Below are 17,233 nucleotides of genomic sequence, written 5' to 3'. Positions count from 1 at the left end.
AAGGCATGCAAGACCATTTCGTTTGGATGTTAAGGCCTGTGACACAGGAAAGGCAACACAATGTCTTCATTCAAATGAAAATCAGACAACCTTTGGAAGGGACAGCAAACAGGGGAGAAGAACCCCCTTATCTCTGAATTACCAGGTAAGGTGGACAGGATAATGCCGCCATTTCTGACATCCTGCGCGCAGAGGTGATAGCCACCAAAAAGGTCACCTTCTGGGACAGCGTAAGCAGGGGAATCTCCCGAGAATTCTCAAGGGGAGGCTTCTGGAGGACCGAGGCGGAAACGGAGCCTGCACTGGAGGAGCCAAATGTTGGATACCCTGAGGAAAGGTACGCACCAGGGAGTGTGTGGCCAAAGGTCGTTGAAGGAAGGTCAAGATCTGAGCCATGAGAAGGAGCAGGGATGAACTAATAAGACTCACACAACACAATGTACGTCTTCCACGTACGATGGTAGATCCCTCCTAGAAGTAGACATCCTATCTTTTAACAGTGTAGGAATCACCGACTCAGATAAACCTCTATCCTTCAGCACCTGGCGTTCCAACAGTCAAGCACTCAAAGCCAGTGACTAAAGCAGGATGGAAGATCGGTCCTTGGGACAGCAGATCCTCCCTGATAAGAAGCATTTTCAAGGAATGTCGGCGACCAGCAGCGTCAGATCGGCGTACCAAGCCCGGCGAGGCCAGTCTGGGGCCACCAAGATGACCAGAATCCCTTCCGCTTCCATCCTGTGTAGAAGGTCTTGGCAGTAGCTTGAGAGGAGGGAAGGCGTAGGTTAGACGATTCTGACCCCACAAGGCCACCCGCGCGTCTGTGGCGTTCACCAGAGGATCCCCTGACCGAGCCACAAACCTATGCCCCTTTCTGTTGAGCCAAGACGCCAACAGATCCAATTCAGGGGTGCCCCACCGGAGACACAACTGATCAAACACCCCTCGGATGAAGGGACCATTTCCCTTTGTCCAACGCCTGCCGACTGAGGTAATCCGCCTGCCGATTTTCATCCCCAGGAATGTGTATGGCGGAGAGGGCAGGAACGAATGGTTCTGCCCAACTTAGGATGCCGGCTACCTCCAGATCCACGAAGACACTTCTTGTGCCCCCTTGGTGATTGACACAAGCCACAGCCTTTGATTGAATGCGCACTGGACAACCCTGAAGGCCATCCGTCCAATGGCCCAAACACAGTCTGATCGCTCGGAGTTCCAAGACACTGATCCCCCGAGCAGAATGCTTGCCGAGGGTGCCTTCCCAGCCAGACAGGCTGGTATCTGTCCAATACAAGGTGACCACTGTCCAATACAAGGGGAGGAAGGATTTGCCCAGCTGAAGCGCCTGAGAATGAAGCCACCATATCAGGGACTCCTTCGTTCCCCAACTTAGCCGGATCGGATTGTCCAGAGACTGTGGAGTCTTTTCCCATTTGGTCAGAATCTCCCTTTGCAGGGACCTCGTATGGAACTGTGCAAACGGAACCGCCTTGAAGGTAGACACCATCAGGCCCAGCACCCTTATGCAAGTCTGGAGGGAGGACGACCATCTGTTTGTCACAGGAGACAAATTGCAACCTGCAATTTCTGGAGTTTGTCCAGAGGAAGGAGCCCTCTGGCTAAGGCAGAGTCTAGAGTCAGGCCAAGATAGTCCAGCTTTGTGGACGAAACCAGGGCAGACTTCTGAAAATTGAGAATCCAGCCGAACCTCCCGCAGTTCGTATTGTGATCTTCAGGCTTTCCACCAGAGCAGGAGACTCCACTCGCAGAAGGAAATCGCCCAAGTAGCTCAGGACCGTGATCCCCTGTTGGCTTAGCAAAGCTAGCACCGGCGCTACACCTTTTGTAAAGACCCGAGGAGCAGAGGCGGGACCAAAAGGGTAAGGCCACAAACTGATAATATTCCTCTCCCATGGCAAAGCGGAGGAAGCGCTGGTGACTGGCGCATATTGGAATGTGAAGTTACGCATCCTTGATGTCGATAGAGGCGAGGAAATCCCAGACGCAGGGATGCCACCACCGTGCGAATGACTCCATTCTGAACTTCTGCACCCGCACAAAGCAGTTCAGCACCTTGAGGTCCAGGATTGGACGTACTTTGCCTTCCTTACTGGGAACTATAAACAGGTTTGAGTAAAAGCCCTGAAACCGTTCCCAAGTTGGAACCGGGACAATCACCCCTTGATGTAACAGGTCTTGTACCGCCCCAAACAGACCCTGTAAGCGGTCCGGAGACAGGCGCAAGTTGGAAGTTAACAACCTTCCCAGGGTTATAGAGCGAAACTCGATCTTGTAGCTGGTTCGAATTACTTACTGGACCCACTTGTCTTCCACCAGGGAAGTCCACAGATCTTTTTGCTAGCCAGTTGCCCAAATACCACCTCCACCCAGGACACAAAGGGCTCCAGGACCACCGTCAGTGCATCGATTGATGGTTGGTACCCAGTGGGCCCTGCAGTCTCAGAGAGGGGATCAGGTGGGGAGATGTGCTCTTCTGACTCCATGAGTCACCAGGAGGACCCCACAAAAAAAGTCTAACACTGCAAGGGACAACCCCACAGCTCCGGCAGCTGGACCCGTTCGCCAGGCACAAGCACCAAGCGATCCTCAGCAGAGAGTAAGAGAACCCCACCAGACTCAGCACCCAGCAGAAACAGGCACTAGTATAATCTGCATGCCACGCGCTGCGATCATGAAATGAAAGGATCCCGGAATCAGCACCAGGGGATGAGGAGGGAGCTCCCACTGCCAAAATCAATGCCCACAGGGCTCCACTGTCATGGTCGCCGCTATTTTCAATGGCAAACCACCGCAAAATGGCCACGGACTACACAAACATGGCCGCCGTGTATAGAAAACACAGACTACAACAAAATGGCGACCCAGCGCACGAGGCTTACAGGAACCCAGGCCTCAAGGACAGACCCAGGCAGTATTGGGGGGCCCCGCCATCGCCAGCATAGCGCCCTGCCCCCACCCCAGGAGGTGGACCAGATCCCCCAACAGATGTGGAGATGGAGGGGTAGGATGGGGGATAGGATAAGGGGGGGGGAGGGAAACCCAGGAGCCCAACTGTCCCAAGGAGGGGCCCACATCCATCCAAAATACCTTCAGGGGGAGAGGGGGGCAGCTACTCACCATACCAGGAACCAGACAGGCACCGCTCCAGACAGAACCCCTCTCCAATCGAAATGTGTGGGCTGTCTGCCAGGAGGAATGCTGTGATTTGTGCCGAGACCCGGTCGTATGCGACCTCACGAGGCGTTTCATTAACAGGCCAGCCCCCGTCCAGTGGCTAATCTAGCGCGGAGCTGAGGTCTGTGCGTGCTCACTGGCCAGACTGGGGTGACCACTGAATCTAGGTTATTCAGCCCGTTACCCAGTCCAGCAGTTGACTGTAGATCTCACAGGAAAAATCCATGAGAGAAAAAAAAAAAAAAAAAAAATTCTATCTAAAAAGAAAAAAATGCCAGGACTAAAGAACCCAGCAATGAACTACGTCCTTACTCCTGACTAGGCAGAAAAAAAAAACACACATAGTGTCTATAGCAGAGGGTGAGTATACCACCTGGGACTGCCAATGGCCGTAGCCAGACTTTAGTTCTGTCTAGTGTCCTACTCCTGTAGGGAGCAGTATAACCCAACCGTTTCGAAGATCTTAAGCTGTATCCATCCATGAATGAAAGAGATTGGATTATAAATGGAAATTTAGACTTTTTTAAAACTCACGCCATGGCTAAGTGGGAAGTGGAATTGGCCATCTTCCAGTAAATCTCCCAAAGGGATATGTACTCTACAAACCATTGGGAGCTCTATCAAAAAGTAGCGCAGTGATGATACCTCATGTCCTGAGGAAGAAAATTTTACACCTCACTTTCCTCCACATATTGGAGACAATGGGGTGAATTGGTTCTTTATCACATATACTATGAAGCTGCAAGATCATCCATTCCTACTGGAATAAGATTTTTAGCCTAGCTTCTGATATAGTGAGATCTCAGGTTACTCCTAACCCAGCACTTGCCGTATTGAAACCTACCCACAGACTAAAACTATCCTTATTTGTTTTTAGCAGCAAAACTTGGCATTGTTAGATTGTGGAATTCCTTTATACCCTCTAGTGTCGTTGATACCCCTCAGTCTTGAATTATCAATAGAACATGAAAAAGATATTTGCATCCAAAAACTTAAAAGGAGTTGTTCGTTGAAAAACCTTCAGGGTACAGCAGCCTCCCCAGCACCCCAAAACTTACCTGGAGGTCCTTTTCTGTCCACGAGTCCCTCGGCCATCAAGGACTCTCCCTCCTGACTGGGACACAGCCGCTGCCCCATTGGCTCCCGCAGCTGTCAAAGTCAGCAATCAGGAGAGAGAGAGGGTGGGGCCGAACAGAAACTTCGTGTGATTGGACACGGATCTGCAGCTCGGCTCGGGTGCTCGCTGTGGGGGCACTTGACAGGGGGAGGGGCAAGAAGCAGCAACAAGGGACCCAAGAGAAGGATCCAGGGTGCCCTGTCCAAAACCACTGAACAGAGGAGGCAAGTACAACATTCTCTGCATTTAGCACTGTGCAAGAGAGCAGCTGCTCTCCCCCTCATAGGTTCAGAGACCACAGTGGGAGCCATTGGCTCCTACTGCCGACAATCAAAGCCAGTGAGGGGGCAGCGGTGTCAAAAGGGCCTCAAAAGAGGAGGCTCGGGGATACTACATGCAAATACAACTACACAGAGCAGGTAAGTATAACATGTTTATTATTTTATTTGAAATAAAAATTTCATTTACAATCACTTTAACATTTTAAAATCAGGTCCTTTTAGCCCTATAACCCTAACTGTGCATTCAAATATTGTATGGTACTTGTTGAAAACCTCTCAAATGAAAACTAGACTTTTCTTCCCCTTCTAGTTCCTGCGGCTAACATGAGTTGCAGTAGCTTTATCTCCCCTCACCCGACATCCTTTCTTCCCCTTAAGTTATTGTCCCTCTCCCCTCCCACTTATTCTTTGGGATGAGATTTTCATTACATATTAATGCCATCTCAGCAGTACCATTCTCATGTTTACACGGAAACAGGGCTTCCTGCAGCTCAATGAGCCACCTTAAGGACCTTACACCCAAAGTTATCATCAGAGGAGGACTGAACATTCACCTTCTAGAATTCAGAGGACAAGGTGACAGCGAAATTGGTAAAAGTTGCCTGCTAAAAAGCCCAACAGGCACTTACACATATAGTAGAGTGTATCCTGACAGAAAAGAGGGGAATCCAAACATTAAAGCATAACTATACTCAAAAGAGGAAGTCCTGCTCCCCTCCGCTGCGATTTAGATTTTTTTTTTTTGGGGGGTGGGGGGGGGGGGGGGGACAGGCCCCCCCACCCTCCACTCTAAACACCTGGGCTGAAGTGCTCCTCTCTTTCCACAAAGAGGAGCGCGTCTTGCGCATGTGCAGTGCACAACCAGCTGTGAATCGGCAAGGAGTCACAGCCGTTTGCTCAGTAAAAAATGCCGGCACTAGGGACGGAAGACCAGTGAATTAAAAAAAAAAAAAGCTTGGGTGAGGACAGCCCTGGACAGGCGAGTATTAAAGTCAGCAGCTACAATTTTTGCACTAACCTTATCCAGACAATGAAGGCAAACATTTTGAGGATGGAGAGGGAAAAAAAAAAAAAAAAAGGTAAAAATGTCATAATTGAGGTGAAGGGCCAAAACATTGTGAAGAAAGATGGCTCTGGACATCAACACTATCCAGTTCAAGACCATAAATGGTTCTTCACAAGACAAGTCCACCAGCTCAGACACATGCCTCGCAGTGTTAATGGCAACAAGGAAGTGTGGAAATGGGATTATTCCTGATAGATTTTACAAAGGTCCTAATTAAAAAATGGGAAGCTAGTGGCCTTTGGAACAGGACCGTTAAACATCAAAAAAAATTACCCTTGATGGTACTGTGGGCCAAATGCTCATCAAAGCCTGATTGCAAACAAGGACAGGATTTATCCCACAGAGTATTTCCTGGGATGATAAACCTTATATCAAGTGAAGTATGCCTACCATATGTGATGGTAGACCTCTTGGAAGTAGACTTTCTATCAACATAGGAATCACAAATTCAGAGAGGCCCCTGTCACTCAAGACCTAGTCTTTAGCATACACTGCATTAAAGTAAGCAAACGTAAAGCAGGATGGTAAACTGGTTCTTGGGGAAAAATATCTTGCCAGTCTAGGAAAGCCTATGGAGCATCTGCCAGGAGTCTGACCTGGTCGTAGTGACACATCTGCCTGCACCAATATGGAGCTACACATTACGGAATGCCCTTCACCTCGATCCACCTTTTTCATTTGAGGTAGGGGAGAGGCATAGGTCAGACTTTACTGATGCCACAGAGCCACCAGAGCATCCACTGATTTTAACAGGGGGATCTCTGAACATGGGAGACAAACCTGTCCAGTTTCTGAACTGTTAAACAAGGTAAATTTGGTTTGTTGCAGGTGGACTGATAAGTGATCTGGGAAGTTTTGTTTGTTGTTTTTTAATATGCGTTACCCTTCCATGTGCCCCTTGCCGCAAAGGCCAGGTATAGGGTGGGGTGGTTGCTATTTGTTTGTACCAGCTTTTGTAGAACTGGAGGTCAGGCGGGTGCACATCTGGCATCCACCACCTGTAGCACAGGTCCTGGAACACTTCCATGTTTGGAGCCCATTACCCTAGATCCAGGCTCTGGCAGCTGAGGAAGTTTGTCTGCCCATTCGCCACCCATGGTATGTAAATGGTGGACAAGGCTGAAGCATTCAATTATACCCAATACAGAATCCTTTCTAACACTGTTGCAGTGCCCCATGATGTGTAAAAAATCAGGTGCGCTGCCCAAATATGTATATTGGCATACAACAATGGTGTAAACAATAAACTGCTATTAGAGTAAATAATGGAAACAATACAAATCTTGCTAACAAAATAGTCCGAAGTGTGACTGGTGAATCACCAATGTGCAATAAACGTCCATATTAAAAGTCCATAAATAAAGGTGCAAATGTGGTGAAATGAATTTCAAGCTCTAGAAGATGTGAACTGTGATTGGAAGGTGCAGGGTCCCACCACCAGCTTAGCCTCTTACCAGAAGTTGAACGTTAAGGGCATATATGAATATGACCGCTCCAGGAGTCATGCAACCAGGTGGAGGGATTCCCAAAAACTCAGAAGGCACTCTAACACACTCGTGCTCCCTAGACTCTTACCGGACAAAGCCAGACAAGAAGCTTGGAATTGCGATGATAAGTGATCCTGCCGGGAATTACTGGACTCTAGGATGGCTGCTGTAGTTGCTTGTGTCCAAGGGGAACAGACCCAAACAGAAAGCCTGATGGTCAACGATCCTGCCAAAGGTGACTGGACTCTGAATGGCTACTGTAACTTCTGTGCCTGGTTGACGTAGAAACCGGGCAAGCAGCCATCCCTGGAACACGTTGTGGGTCCTTCCTTCACCAATAACAGCCCCGGTGTTCCGTGAAAAAAAAAAAAAAGGAATATACATATTTGGGCAGCGCACCTGATTTTTTACACCATTTTACACCATTCACCCTAAGGTAGCGGCACACCCCAATCCGAATCTGCGCACTTTCCCACCCAACACCAGTGCCCCATGATTACTGACTGTTGTGGCGTTGTTCATCTGAATCTGGAATGGATGACCCTTGGAAGGTCCAGTGTTGCAGGGACAACAAAACCACTCAGAGCTCCAGAATGTTAAGAGAAGGGTAAGAAGCACAGTCTGAAACTCCTATCTCTAAAGCAGGATAGAATAGCATATCCTAATAGAGGGGGGTCCTCCACCTTTATTCTGTGTAAAAGACAAAGAAGGAGTTGAAATCGAGGGAAGAAAAACTGATTGCAGGGAGTCAGCAGTGCATCCACCACAATAGCAAGAGGACCCTTGGTGTGCAACGCATACATGTCAAGTATGTTGTTGTATCCATGACACCAAGAGATCCACATCCAGTGACCTCCACAGCAGACAAATCCTTGAACACCTTCTTCATATGCAGCATGACTTTAAAGTCTCTCCTTAAAGGTCCTTGTATGCTATTGCAATGGCATTGCTCAACTGCACCCTGAAGACAGACAGACAGACGGACCGGCACAAAAGAGCCAGTCAAACTATTTGAAGTTCCAGTATGTTGTTGATCATCAACTTCTGCTCCCTGGGAGCAAGATCATCAGGTACGCAGTAGGTTAGAAGTCACTGCCCATGGGATCCAGTGCCAAAATGGCAGACAGAGGCCGTCCCCACTCTTGCATGCAGAGTCCAGGTACGGTCACTTTTGGCCTGCTGGCTATAGCAACTGATCTGGATAGGGCCAGTTTGTGCCCAGATAGGGGTGATAGGAACAGACCTGAAAACAAAGAAACAAAGTCCCCAAAAAAAAAAAAATAATAAAACCTCAGGTAATCAATCATCCATCACCTTTAGACACATCACACAACTAAGGCTTGACTGAGTATGGTGGGGTTATGCCTGGCCAGGTATTAAATTGTATTCTGGCTAGTGTCAGTTTACCTGAAGGTGGCAGCATAACCCATGTAGTAACTGACTATTTACTTCTGTGTCCCGTGATTTACGATTAAGCCATACAAGGAGAATTTGTCTCCAGCAACACAGCAGCAAGCTTCTTTATTCACCTAGACAAGGGCGTGCACAGTGCTCTCTCCAGCAATGCCAGAGGTTGAGCTCTACGATTTTTTTTTTCCCCCCAGAGGATTTGTTTGGCAAAGCTAGAATTACTTGTGCGATGCGGGAAGGCTGCCAATTCGCACTGCCATATGAGATACGCAGGGGGTGTCAATTAAATGTTAACGACACCCCCAGTTTGATCGCATATCGCAATGTGATCTGACAGTTCGTACAGAATCGGATCGCACACGTGTGAACCACTGTGCGATCCGATCCTGATGCGGCTGGAAAAAAGGGTCCTGTGCGTCTTTTGTGCGGTTACAGTGCGAATTTCAGCCATACAAAGTGTATGGCTGAATTTGCATCCGCACATCTGATCGCATGTAATGAAGGAGCAGTGCGTTCCGAATTACATGCGATCGCCGCACTCGCAATAGTGTGAACCGGCCCTTAATGTGTTAAAAGGATGCAATAAGCTCCGTCTGCTGGTTGGATGGGAGACATCGAACAATACACCGATCTGAGAATTTCCAATAGCTCACAAACTAGGATTACATTTGTGTCAAATACCAAGCACCATAGATTAAGGGAAGAAGAATAAAAAAAAAATGGGACCCAACAATGCTCCGAAGGTTTAAAAGAGAAAAAAAAAAAAAATGACAAGCCAATCCAAAAATTATAGGAAGGCCAAGAATCTTGGATCACAAAAAAAGGCCACCAAAACATAGGCAGCCTGAGTGTATATCAAGAAGGCTTCTAATGTGTTTTCCCCTTTCTGGAGAGAAAGATGTTCAGTTCTATTTTCAAATCATTCAATGACCCCTCTGCTGTGCCAAGTCAGCAAAGTTTTCATTACCTTAACAGAACAGGGTGCCAACATACACAAGTGTATTAAAAAAATTAGATCTACAGTAAACCCCCGCTCCATCGCGGTTCAGTTTTTGCGGTCCCGGTATATTGCGTTTTTTTTTTGTAATGTTATTTTACTATATAAATCATTAAAAATGAAATATTTTTGTGTTTTCCATAGCTCTTGCTATGTCTCTCAGTATCTTTTATGTGTTTAAATGAGTTTCTATTGTTTTAAAAGTGTATTTAAAAGACCTTAAAATGTTTTTACACGTACAGTGACAGTAAAAAAAAAAAAAAAAACATGCCTACAATGCATTTTAATAGGGTTTTTCTATTTCGCGGATTTTCACTTTTCGCGGCTGGGTCCGGAACGTAACCCCCGCAATGGAGGGGGGTTTACTGTATACATAAATCAGTTCAGACTCGCTTACAAGAAACAGCCCCAAAATACATGGCTGTCTACTGCTATGCCAGTCAGCAATCAATATCTTTATGATTAAGAATCCATTTTCCCTATCCATAATGGCAATAGAAATATGTTACAACACATTTTAAAAAACATACATGAAAGTGTGTTTAACCCATCACTCATCAGCAATCTGTAACGAGGAGGACCAGTAGCAGTGTTGATCGGACGAATGTTCTAGAGAGAAAAAAAAAAAGAGAAAAAAAAAAAAACACATTACCACATTAACCACTTGCCATCTGGGCCAATTCTGACATTTCTCTCATATATCTCATATATGTAAAAAATCAGTGTTTTATTTGCCAGATAAAAAAATTACTTTTTTTTTTTTTTAACAGAGACCCTGGGGAATTAAATGGCGGTCGTTGCAATTTTTTTTTTTTTTTTTTTTTTTTTTTTAGGTCAGATGGTATTTGCGTAGCAATTTTTGAAACGCAATTTTTTTTTTTTTAACCGGTTGCCGACCGCCGCACGACTATATACTGCGGCGGTCAGCCCCGGCCAGGCAGAGTGACGTATCGGTACGTCACTCGCCTGTCACTGACTTGCGAGCCTATCGCGGGCGGGCGCGCGCCCACCGAGGCGCGCGCCCGCCGCGGCTCGTTCACAGGCAAGTCAGTGCGTGTGACCGGCGGACTCGATGTCCGCCAGTCACACTGCGATCGCTCCTGTGAAGGGAGAAAGACAGAGCAGCTTGTGTAAACAAGCTGCCTGTCAGTTCTCCCTGTGTAAAAGTGAAGATCTGTCTGTTCTACTATGTAGAACGGTTGATCTTTGCTTTTACACCAATAGGAATGTCCCTACACAGTTAGAATCACGCCCCTAGGACACACTTAACCCCTCCCTGTCCAATAAAGTTAACCCCTTCCCTGCCAGTGTCATTTTTGCAGTAACAGTGCATATGTATAGCACTGATTACTGCAGTAATGTCACTGGTAACCCCAAAAGTGTCAAAAATGTCAGTCAAGGGTCCGATCTGTCCGCCGCAATGTCGCAGTACCGGAAAAAAAAAAAAAAAAAAAAAAAAAAATCGCAGATCGCCGCCATTACGCGTTAAAAAAAAAACACCAAAAATGACAAAAATCTTTCCCTTTGTTAGTAAACGCGATAACTTTTGCGCAAACCAATCAAAATACGCTTTTTGCGATTTTTTTTACCAAACATATGTAGCATAAAACAAATTGGCCGAAAAATGTTAAAAAATTTTGTTTACTTTTTTTTTTGGGGAATTTCATATAAAGAAATGTGAAAAATATTGTTATTTTTGCAAAATTTACGCTCTTTTTTTGTTTATAGCGCGTGATCAAAAAATCGCACAGGTGATCAAATACCACCAAAAGAAAGCTCTGTTTATGGGAAAAAAAGGACGTCAAATTCGTTTAGGTACAGCGTCGCACGACCGCGCAATTGTCCGTTAAAGTCACGCAGTAAAAAAAAAAAAAAAAAAAAAAAAAAAAAAAAAAAAAAAAAAAAAAAAAAAAAAAAAAAATCGCAAAAAAAACCCTGGTCCTTTAGCAGCCAAATCCTCCGGGGCTTAAGTGGTTAAATAAAACACTTTAACCACTTCTGGACCGGGCCTTTTTCTGACACTTGTTTAAAATAATTTTTTTTTTGCTAGAAAAATTACTTAGAACCCCCAAACATTATGTAATATATACTGTGTGTGTGTGTATATATATATATATATATATATATATATATATATAATTTATTTATTTATTTGGGATGCACCGAAATGAAAATTCTGGGCCGAAACCGAAAATGCAGGATGCCCTTGGCCGAAAGCCGAAACCGAAAATTACTTTTTCCACCAAATAATTTTAAAATAGATAGAAGAGGGGCATACACCAAAAAACAGGCAGCGACGTACACCTTTCGCTGCCACCCTGTCACAGTATATGTACTGTGACGGGTTGGCAAGGGGTTAATTTAATTACCAATGGTATTTGTATTATGCAGCATGAGGGGGTTAATGTATTGCCACTGCTGGTCACTGCTAATTAACACTGGTTGCACTGACACTGGTTGCATTAATGCAGCACAAAGGGGTTAATTAACTGCCACTGGTCGGTCACTAATGCATCAGTGACCAGCAGTGGCAATATATTAACCTCCTCATGCTGCATAATACTAATACCATTGGTAAGCTTGCCTCAGCTTCCCCCCCCCACTGCCTCAGCGTCCCCCTCGGCAGTACACCCAACACCCCCCCCCCTGCCTCAGCGTCCCTTCCCCATTCCAAGGATGCAATCTCCTTACTGTCACTCTGCTCCTCCGGTGTCCTTCATTCAAAAGACGTACCTCTGGCCAGCGGCTTGCCTCCCTGTGATGTCACTACTACTACGATCTGTGCATGAATTAACTAACACAACGGGCGGGAGGGCGGGCGGGCGAGTGGCCGCTAATAGCTATAACTATGTGAGCGCTTCACTTCCCTGTCAGAGGAGATACCCGCTTGACAGGGAAGTGAAGCGCTCACATAGTTATAGTTATTAGCGGCCGCTCGCCTGCCCTCCCGCCCGGTGTGTCAGTTCATTCATACACATCGTAGTAGTAGGGACATCATTGAGAGGCGGGCGGGCGGGCGGCCGGCCAGAGGTGGGACTTTTCAAACCTGCACTGCGCCCTCCTCCTTCCTCACGGCGGCCATTAATTTCGGCATTTTTAACCCATTTTCGCCCAAAATGGTATAGGCCCTTTTTCGGCCGAAAATTTCGGTGCATCCCTAATATATTATAGATACACACACACACACACACTTGGGCAAAAAAGTATTTAGTCGGCCACCAATTGTGCAAGTTCTCCCACTTAAAAGATGAGAGAGAGGTCTGTAATTTTAATCATTGGTACACTTGAACTATGAGAGACAGAATGGGGGGGGAAAAGAATCCAGGAAATCACATTGTAGGATTTCTAATGAATTAATTGGTAAATTGATCTGTAAAATAAGTATTTGGTCACCTACAAACAAGCAAGATTTCTGGCTGTCACAGACCTGTAACTTCTTTAAGAGGCTCCCCTGTCCTCTACTTGTTACCTGTATTAATGGCACCTGTTTGAACTTGTTATCAGTATAAAAGACACTTGTCCACAACCTCAAACAGTCACACTCCAAACTCCACTATAGCCAAGACCAAAGAGCTGTTGAAGGACATCAGAAACAAAATTGTAGACCTGCACCAGGCTGGGAAAACTGAATCTGCAATAGGCAAGCAGCTTGGTGTGAAGAAATCAACTGTGGGAGCAATTATTAGAAAATGGAAGACATACAAGACCACTAATAATCTCCCTCGACCTGGGGCTCCATGCAAGATCTCACCCTGTGGGGTCAAAATGATCACAAGAATGTAGAGCAAAAATCCCAGAACCACACAGGGGGACTTAGTGAATGCCTTACAGAGAGCTGGGACCAAAGTAACAAAGGCTACCATCAGTAACACACTACGCTGCCAGGGACTCAAATCCTGAAGTGCCAGACGTGTCCCCCTGCTTAAGCCAGTACATGTCTGGGCCCGTTTGAAGTTTGCTAGAGAGCATTTGGATGATCCAGAAGAGGATTGGGAGAATAGTTTGTCATTTGGTCAGATGAAACTAAAGTAGAACTTTTTGGTAAAAACAACTTGTGTTTGGAAGAGAAAGAATGCCGAGTTGCATCCAAAGAACACCATACCTACTGTGAAGCATGGGGGTGGAAACATCATGCTTTGGGGCTGTTTTTCTGCAAAGGGACCAGGACGACTGATCCGTGCAAAGGAAGGAATGAATGGGGCCATGTATCGTGGGATTTTGAGTGAAAACCTCCTTCCATCAGCAAGAGCATTGAAGACAAAACGTTTCATTATATATAAAAAAAAAATAAAAAAATGGGCTCTTTAAAACTGTTGCTAGGAAGTGATGTATGGCGTCGCTACGGTCCTCCAAGACCATAGAGGGGTTGTGGTGCCCTCTCCCACCTCCCATAAAGGTGATCCCGCAGCGAATCTGCCGCTGGGACCACCCTAATGTTAAAGCAGACCAGTCAAAGTACCAAAGTAAATACACGGTGGGCGGTCTGGTCTGTAAGTGGTTGATGAAAAAAAAAAAAAAACCCCACACTAAAGTTAGCCCAATTTTTTTGTATAAGGTGATAGATGATGTTACGCCGAGTAAATAGATACCAAATAGGTCACATTTTAAAATTGGTAACAGCGCCAAACTTCAGTACCTAAAAATCTCTATAGGCTACGCTTTAACATTTTTTACAGGTTGCCAGTTTAGAGTTAGAGGAGGTTTTCCACTAGCATTATTGCTCTCGCTCTTACGATCATGGCGATACCTCACATGTGGTTTGAATGCTGTTTACATATGTGGGCGCGACCTACATATGCATTTACTTCTGTGTGCGAGGGAATGGAGGTAATTTTTTTTTTTTTTTGTTTATTTTTACACTTTTCCTTAAAAAATTTTCTATCACAAAGGGTCCTTTCACACGGCCGCTTCATGTGTCCGCAAATCATCCAATCCGTTTGCGGATGATTTGCGGACATAATGTAAGTGAATGGCATTGCGGATGTCAGCAGAATACCATCCGCTGACACCCGATTTTCCTCCTGTCAGTTCTGTTCCGTTTTTACGAATGGAACAGAACCCTATTTTTCCTTCCTTGTAAAAAACGGAAAGGAAGGAAAATCGGATGTCAGCGGTGTCATCCGCTGACATCCGCAGTGCCATATACTTACATTATGTCCGCATATCATCCGCAAACGGATGGGATGATATGCGGGCACACGGAGCGGATGACAGAAATGTCATCCGCTCCGTGGGAAAAAAAAAAAGTCCCGCAGCGGACCTTTCACACGGAGCAGCCGTGTGAAAGGAGCCTTAGTTCCCAATACAAGAAATATAAACATCCTTTGGAATAGGGCATGACAGGTCCTCTGGGGTCTACAAGTCCCTACATCTATTCTCTATGCTGAAAATCCGACAATCCAGCATCCGAGGGTCATAGAGATGGCCAGGGACCACCTGGTCGAGGGCCAGCTCTATGGTAAACCACAGCCACTGGTTTCAGTCTCCGGGTCGCTGATCGCACGCACAAGCCAGGAGATGCACTGAATTGCACTGAATGAGGGGGGAGCCACTATGATGGCTTTTACATTGCAGGGAATTTCCGGCTAAAAAATATCTGATTGTGAAAAAAGAAAGTGCGCTAGGTCTGTGATAAGCTGCTACCAGAAAAATAGTATGAAATGTCAAAAATGGGTGGTGCGCTTTATCAATAAATGTGAATGCATAAACTGTGCATGAAAATGAATGTGCAAATCAATATACAAACATATAAGGCACATATAACGAAATCAAAGTCCCAAAATTTTCTTATTGAAAATCCAAATGAATATTCAGTGACTGATGTAAACTGGTGATGACAAATCAAAGGTAACAGTGATTCCCTCCACCAGTCGGATAAAATAAGTGCTCCTCTATACAAATATTAGATGTCTGTGCTCAAGCCCAAAAAAACGATCCGTGTTCACCACCGTGCATGCTTATAAGCCTGCTTGGCCCCTTACCAGATCGATATGGAAAAGCACTTTGCCACAAATTCCTGGACCGCAATGGCTGTCTCTCAGAATGTCCAAGCAACCGTAGGGAGGACTCGGCAGGAAGATGGTATCATCCAACAATTGCATGTAAGAGAATGACCGCTATAGTGCATTACCTTTTAAAAATTATTTATTAAAAGAAAGATACACTTACAAGTATGCGGATTAGACACAGCGAATGAATGTAGAGGAGCAATGAGGAATTCTAATGAGCCCGGGTCCGGCTGCAGCTCAGATCCCGAGCGACGTTGTGACGGCACGCCTCCTGTCTAACGCGTTTCCACCGATTGGTTATCTTCAGAGATAGGAGGTTCCCGCGCGCCGTCACTTCCGTCCTTTTATTTTCAATGGGGCCGCGTCACTTCCGGTGTCAACAATGGAAGCTCCGGAAGTATCTCACGGCTCTCCATCATTGTTGACACCGGAAGTGACGCGGCCCCATTGAAAATAAAAGGACGGAATTGACGGCGCGCGGGAACCTCCTATCTCTGAAGATAACCAATCGGTGGAAACGCGTTAGACAGGAGGCGTGCCGTCACGACGTCGCTCGGGATCTGAGCTGCAGCCGGACCCGGGCTCATTAGAATTCCTCATTGCTCCTCTACATTCATTCGCTGTGTCTAATCCGCATACTTGTAAGTGTATCTTTCTTTTAATAAATAATTTTTAAAAGGTAATGCACTATAGCGGTCATTCTCTTACATGCAATTGTTGGATGATACCATCTTCCTGCAGAGTCCTCCCTACGGTTGCTTGGACATTCTGAGAGACAGCCATTGCGGTCCAGGAATTTGTGGCAAAGTGCTTTTCCATATCGATCTGGTAAGGGGCCAAGCAGGCTTATAAGCATGCACGGTGGTGAACACTGATCGTTTTTTTGGGCTTGAGCACAGACATCTAATATTTGTATAGAGGAGCACTTATTTTATCCGTCCGGTAAGGAGGAATTCACACTGGTGGAGGGAATCACTGTTACCTTTGATTTGTCATCACCAGTTTACATCAGTCACTGAATATTCATTTGGATTTTCAATAAGAAAATTTTGGGACTTTGATTTCGTTATATGTGCCTTATATGTTTGTATATTGATTTGCACATTCATTTTCATGCACAGTTTATGCATTCACATTTATTGATAAAGCGCACCACCCATTTTTGACAAAAAATATCTGAGGCTACAGCTGCAGGCATCAGATATCTCCACTTCAAGCCCAGGTGATCATATGATGGCCTTTCGGCAAGAAGAGGTTAACCACTTCTGAACCGGACTATTTTCCCCCTTAATGACCAGGCCATTTTTTGGGATACAGCACTGCGTTATTTTAACAGACAACTGCGGGGTCGTGCGAAACTGTACCCAAATAAAATTGATGTTCTTTTCCCCATAAATAGAGCTTTCTTTTGATGGCATTTGATCACCTGTGCGATTTTTATTTTTTGCACTATAAACAAAAAATACGACAATTTTGGGGGGGAGAAAAAAAAAAAAAAATCGCACAGGTGATAGATATCTCCATCTATCCATACATACACACACACAATATATTACACACACACATATATATATTATATAAACAAACACACACTTTCTGCTATATAAACATTCCCAAAATGATATTTAAGAATATTTTTTTTTCAACATTTTAGGCCAATTTTTATTTTGCT

General features: G+C 45.5%; 1 protein-coding gene across 1 annotated transcript in view; it reads right to left on the bottom strand.

The window, feature by feature from the left end:
- RPA1 (replication protein A1) overlaps window positions 1–17,233 on the bottom strand; it is a 165,039-nt gene that overhangs the window by 128,825 nt on the left and 18,981 nt on the right. The window contains exon 3 of the mRNA XM_082246769.1: window positions 10,084–10,162. Within this exon, the coding sequence (XP_082102895.1) occupies window positions 10,084–10,162 (79 nt within the window). The remainder of the gene's footprint in view (window positions 1–10,083; window positions 10,163–17,233) is intronic.

The sequence above is a fragment of the Pelophylax lessonae genome, assembly GCF_965119305.1.
Source record: "Pelophylax lessonae genome assembly, chromosome: 2".
Classification (NCBI taxonomy): Eukaryota; Metazoa; Chordata; class Amphibia; order Anura; family Ranidae; genus Pelophylax; species Pelophylax lessonae.
The sequence above is the reverse complement of the archived record's forward strand: the minus strand, read 5'-3'. Positions and strand labels throughout refer to the sequence as shown.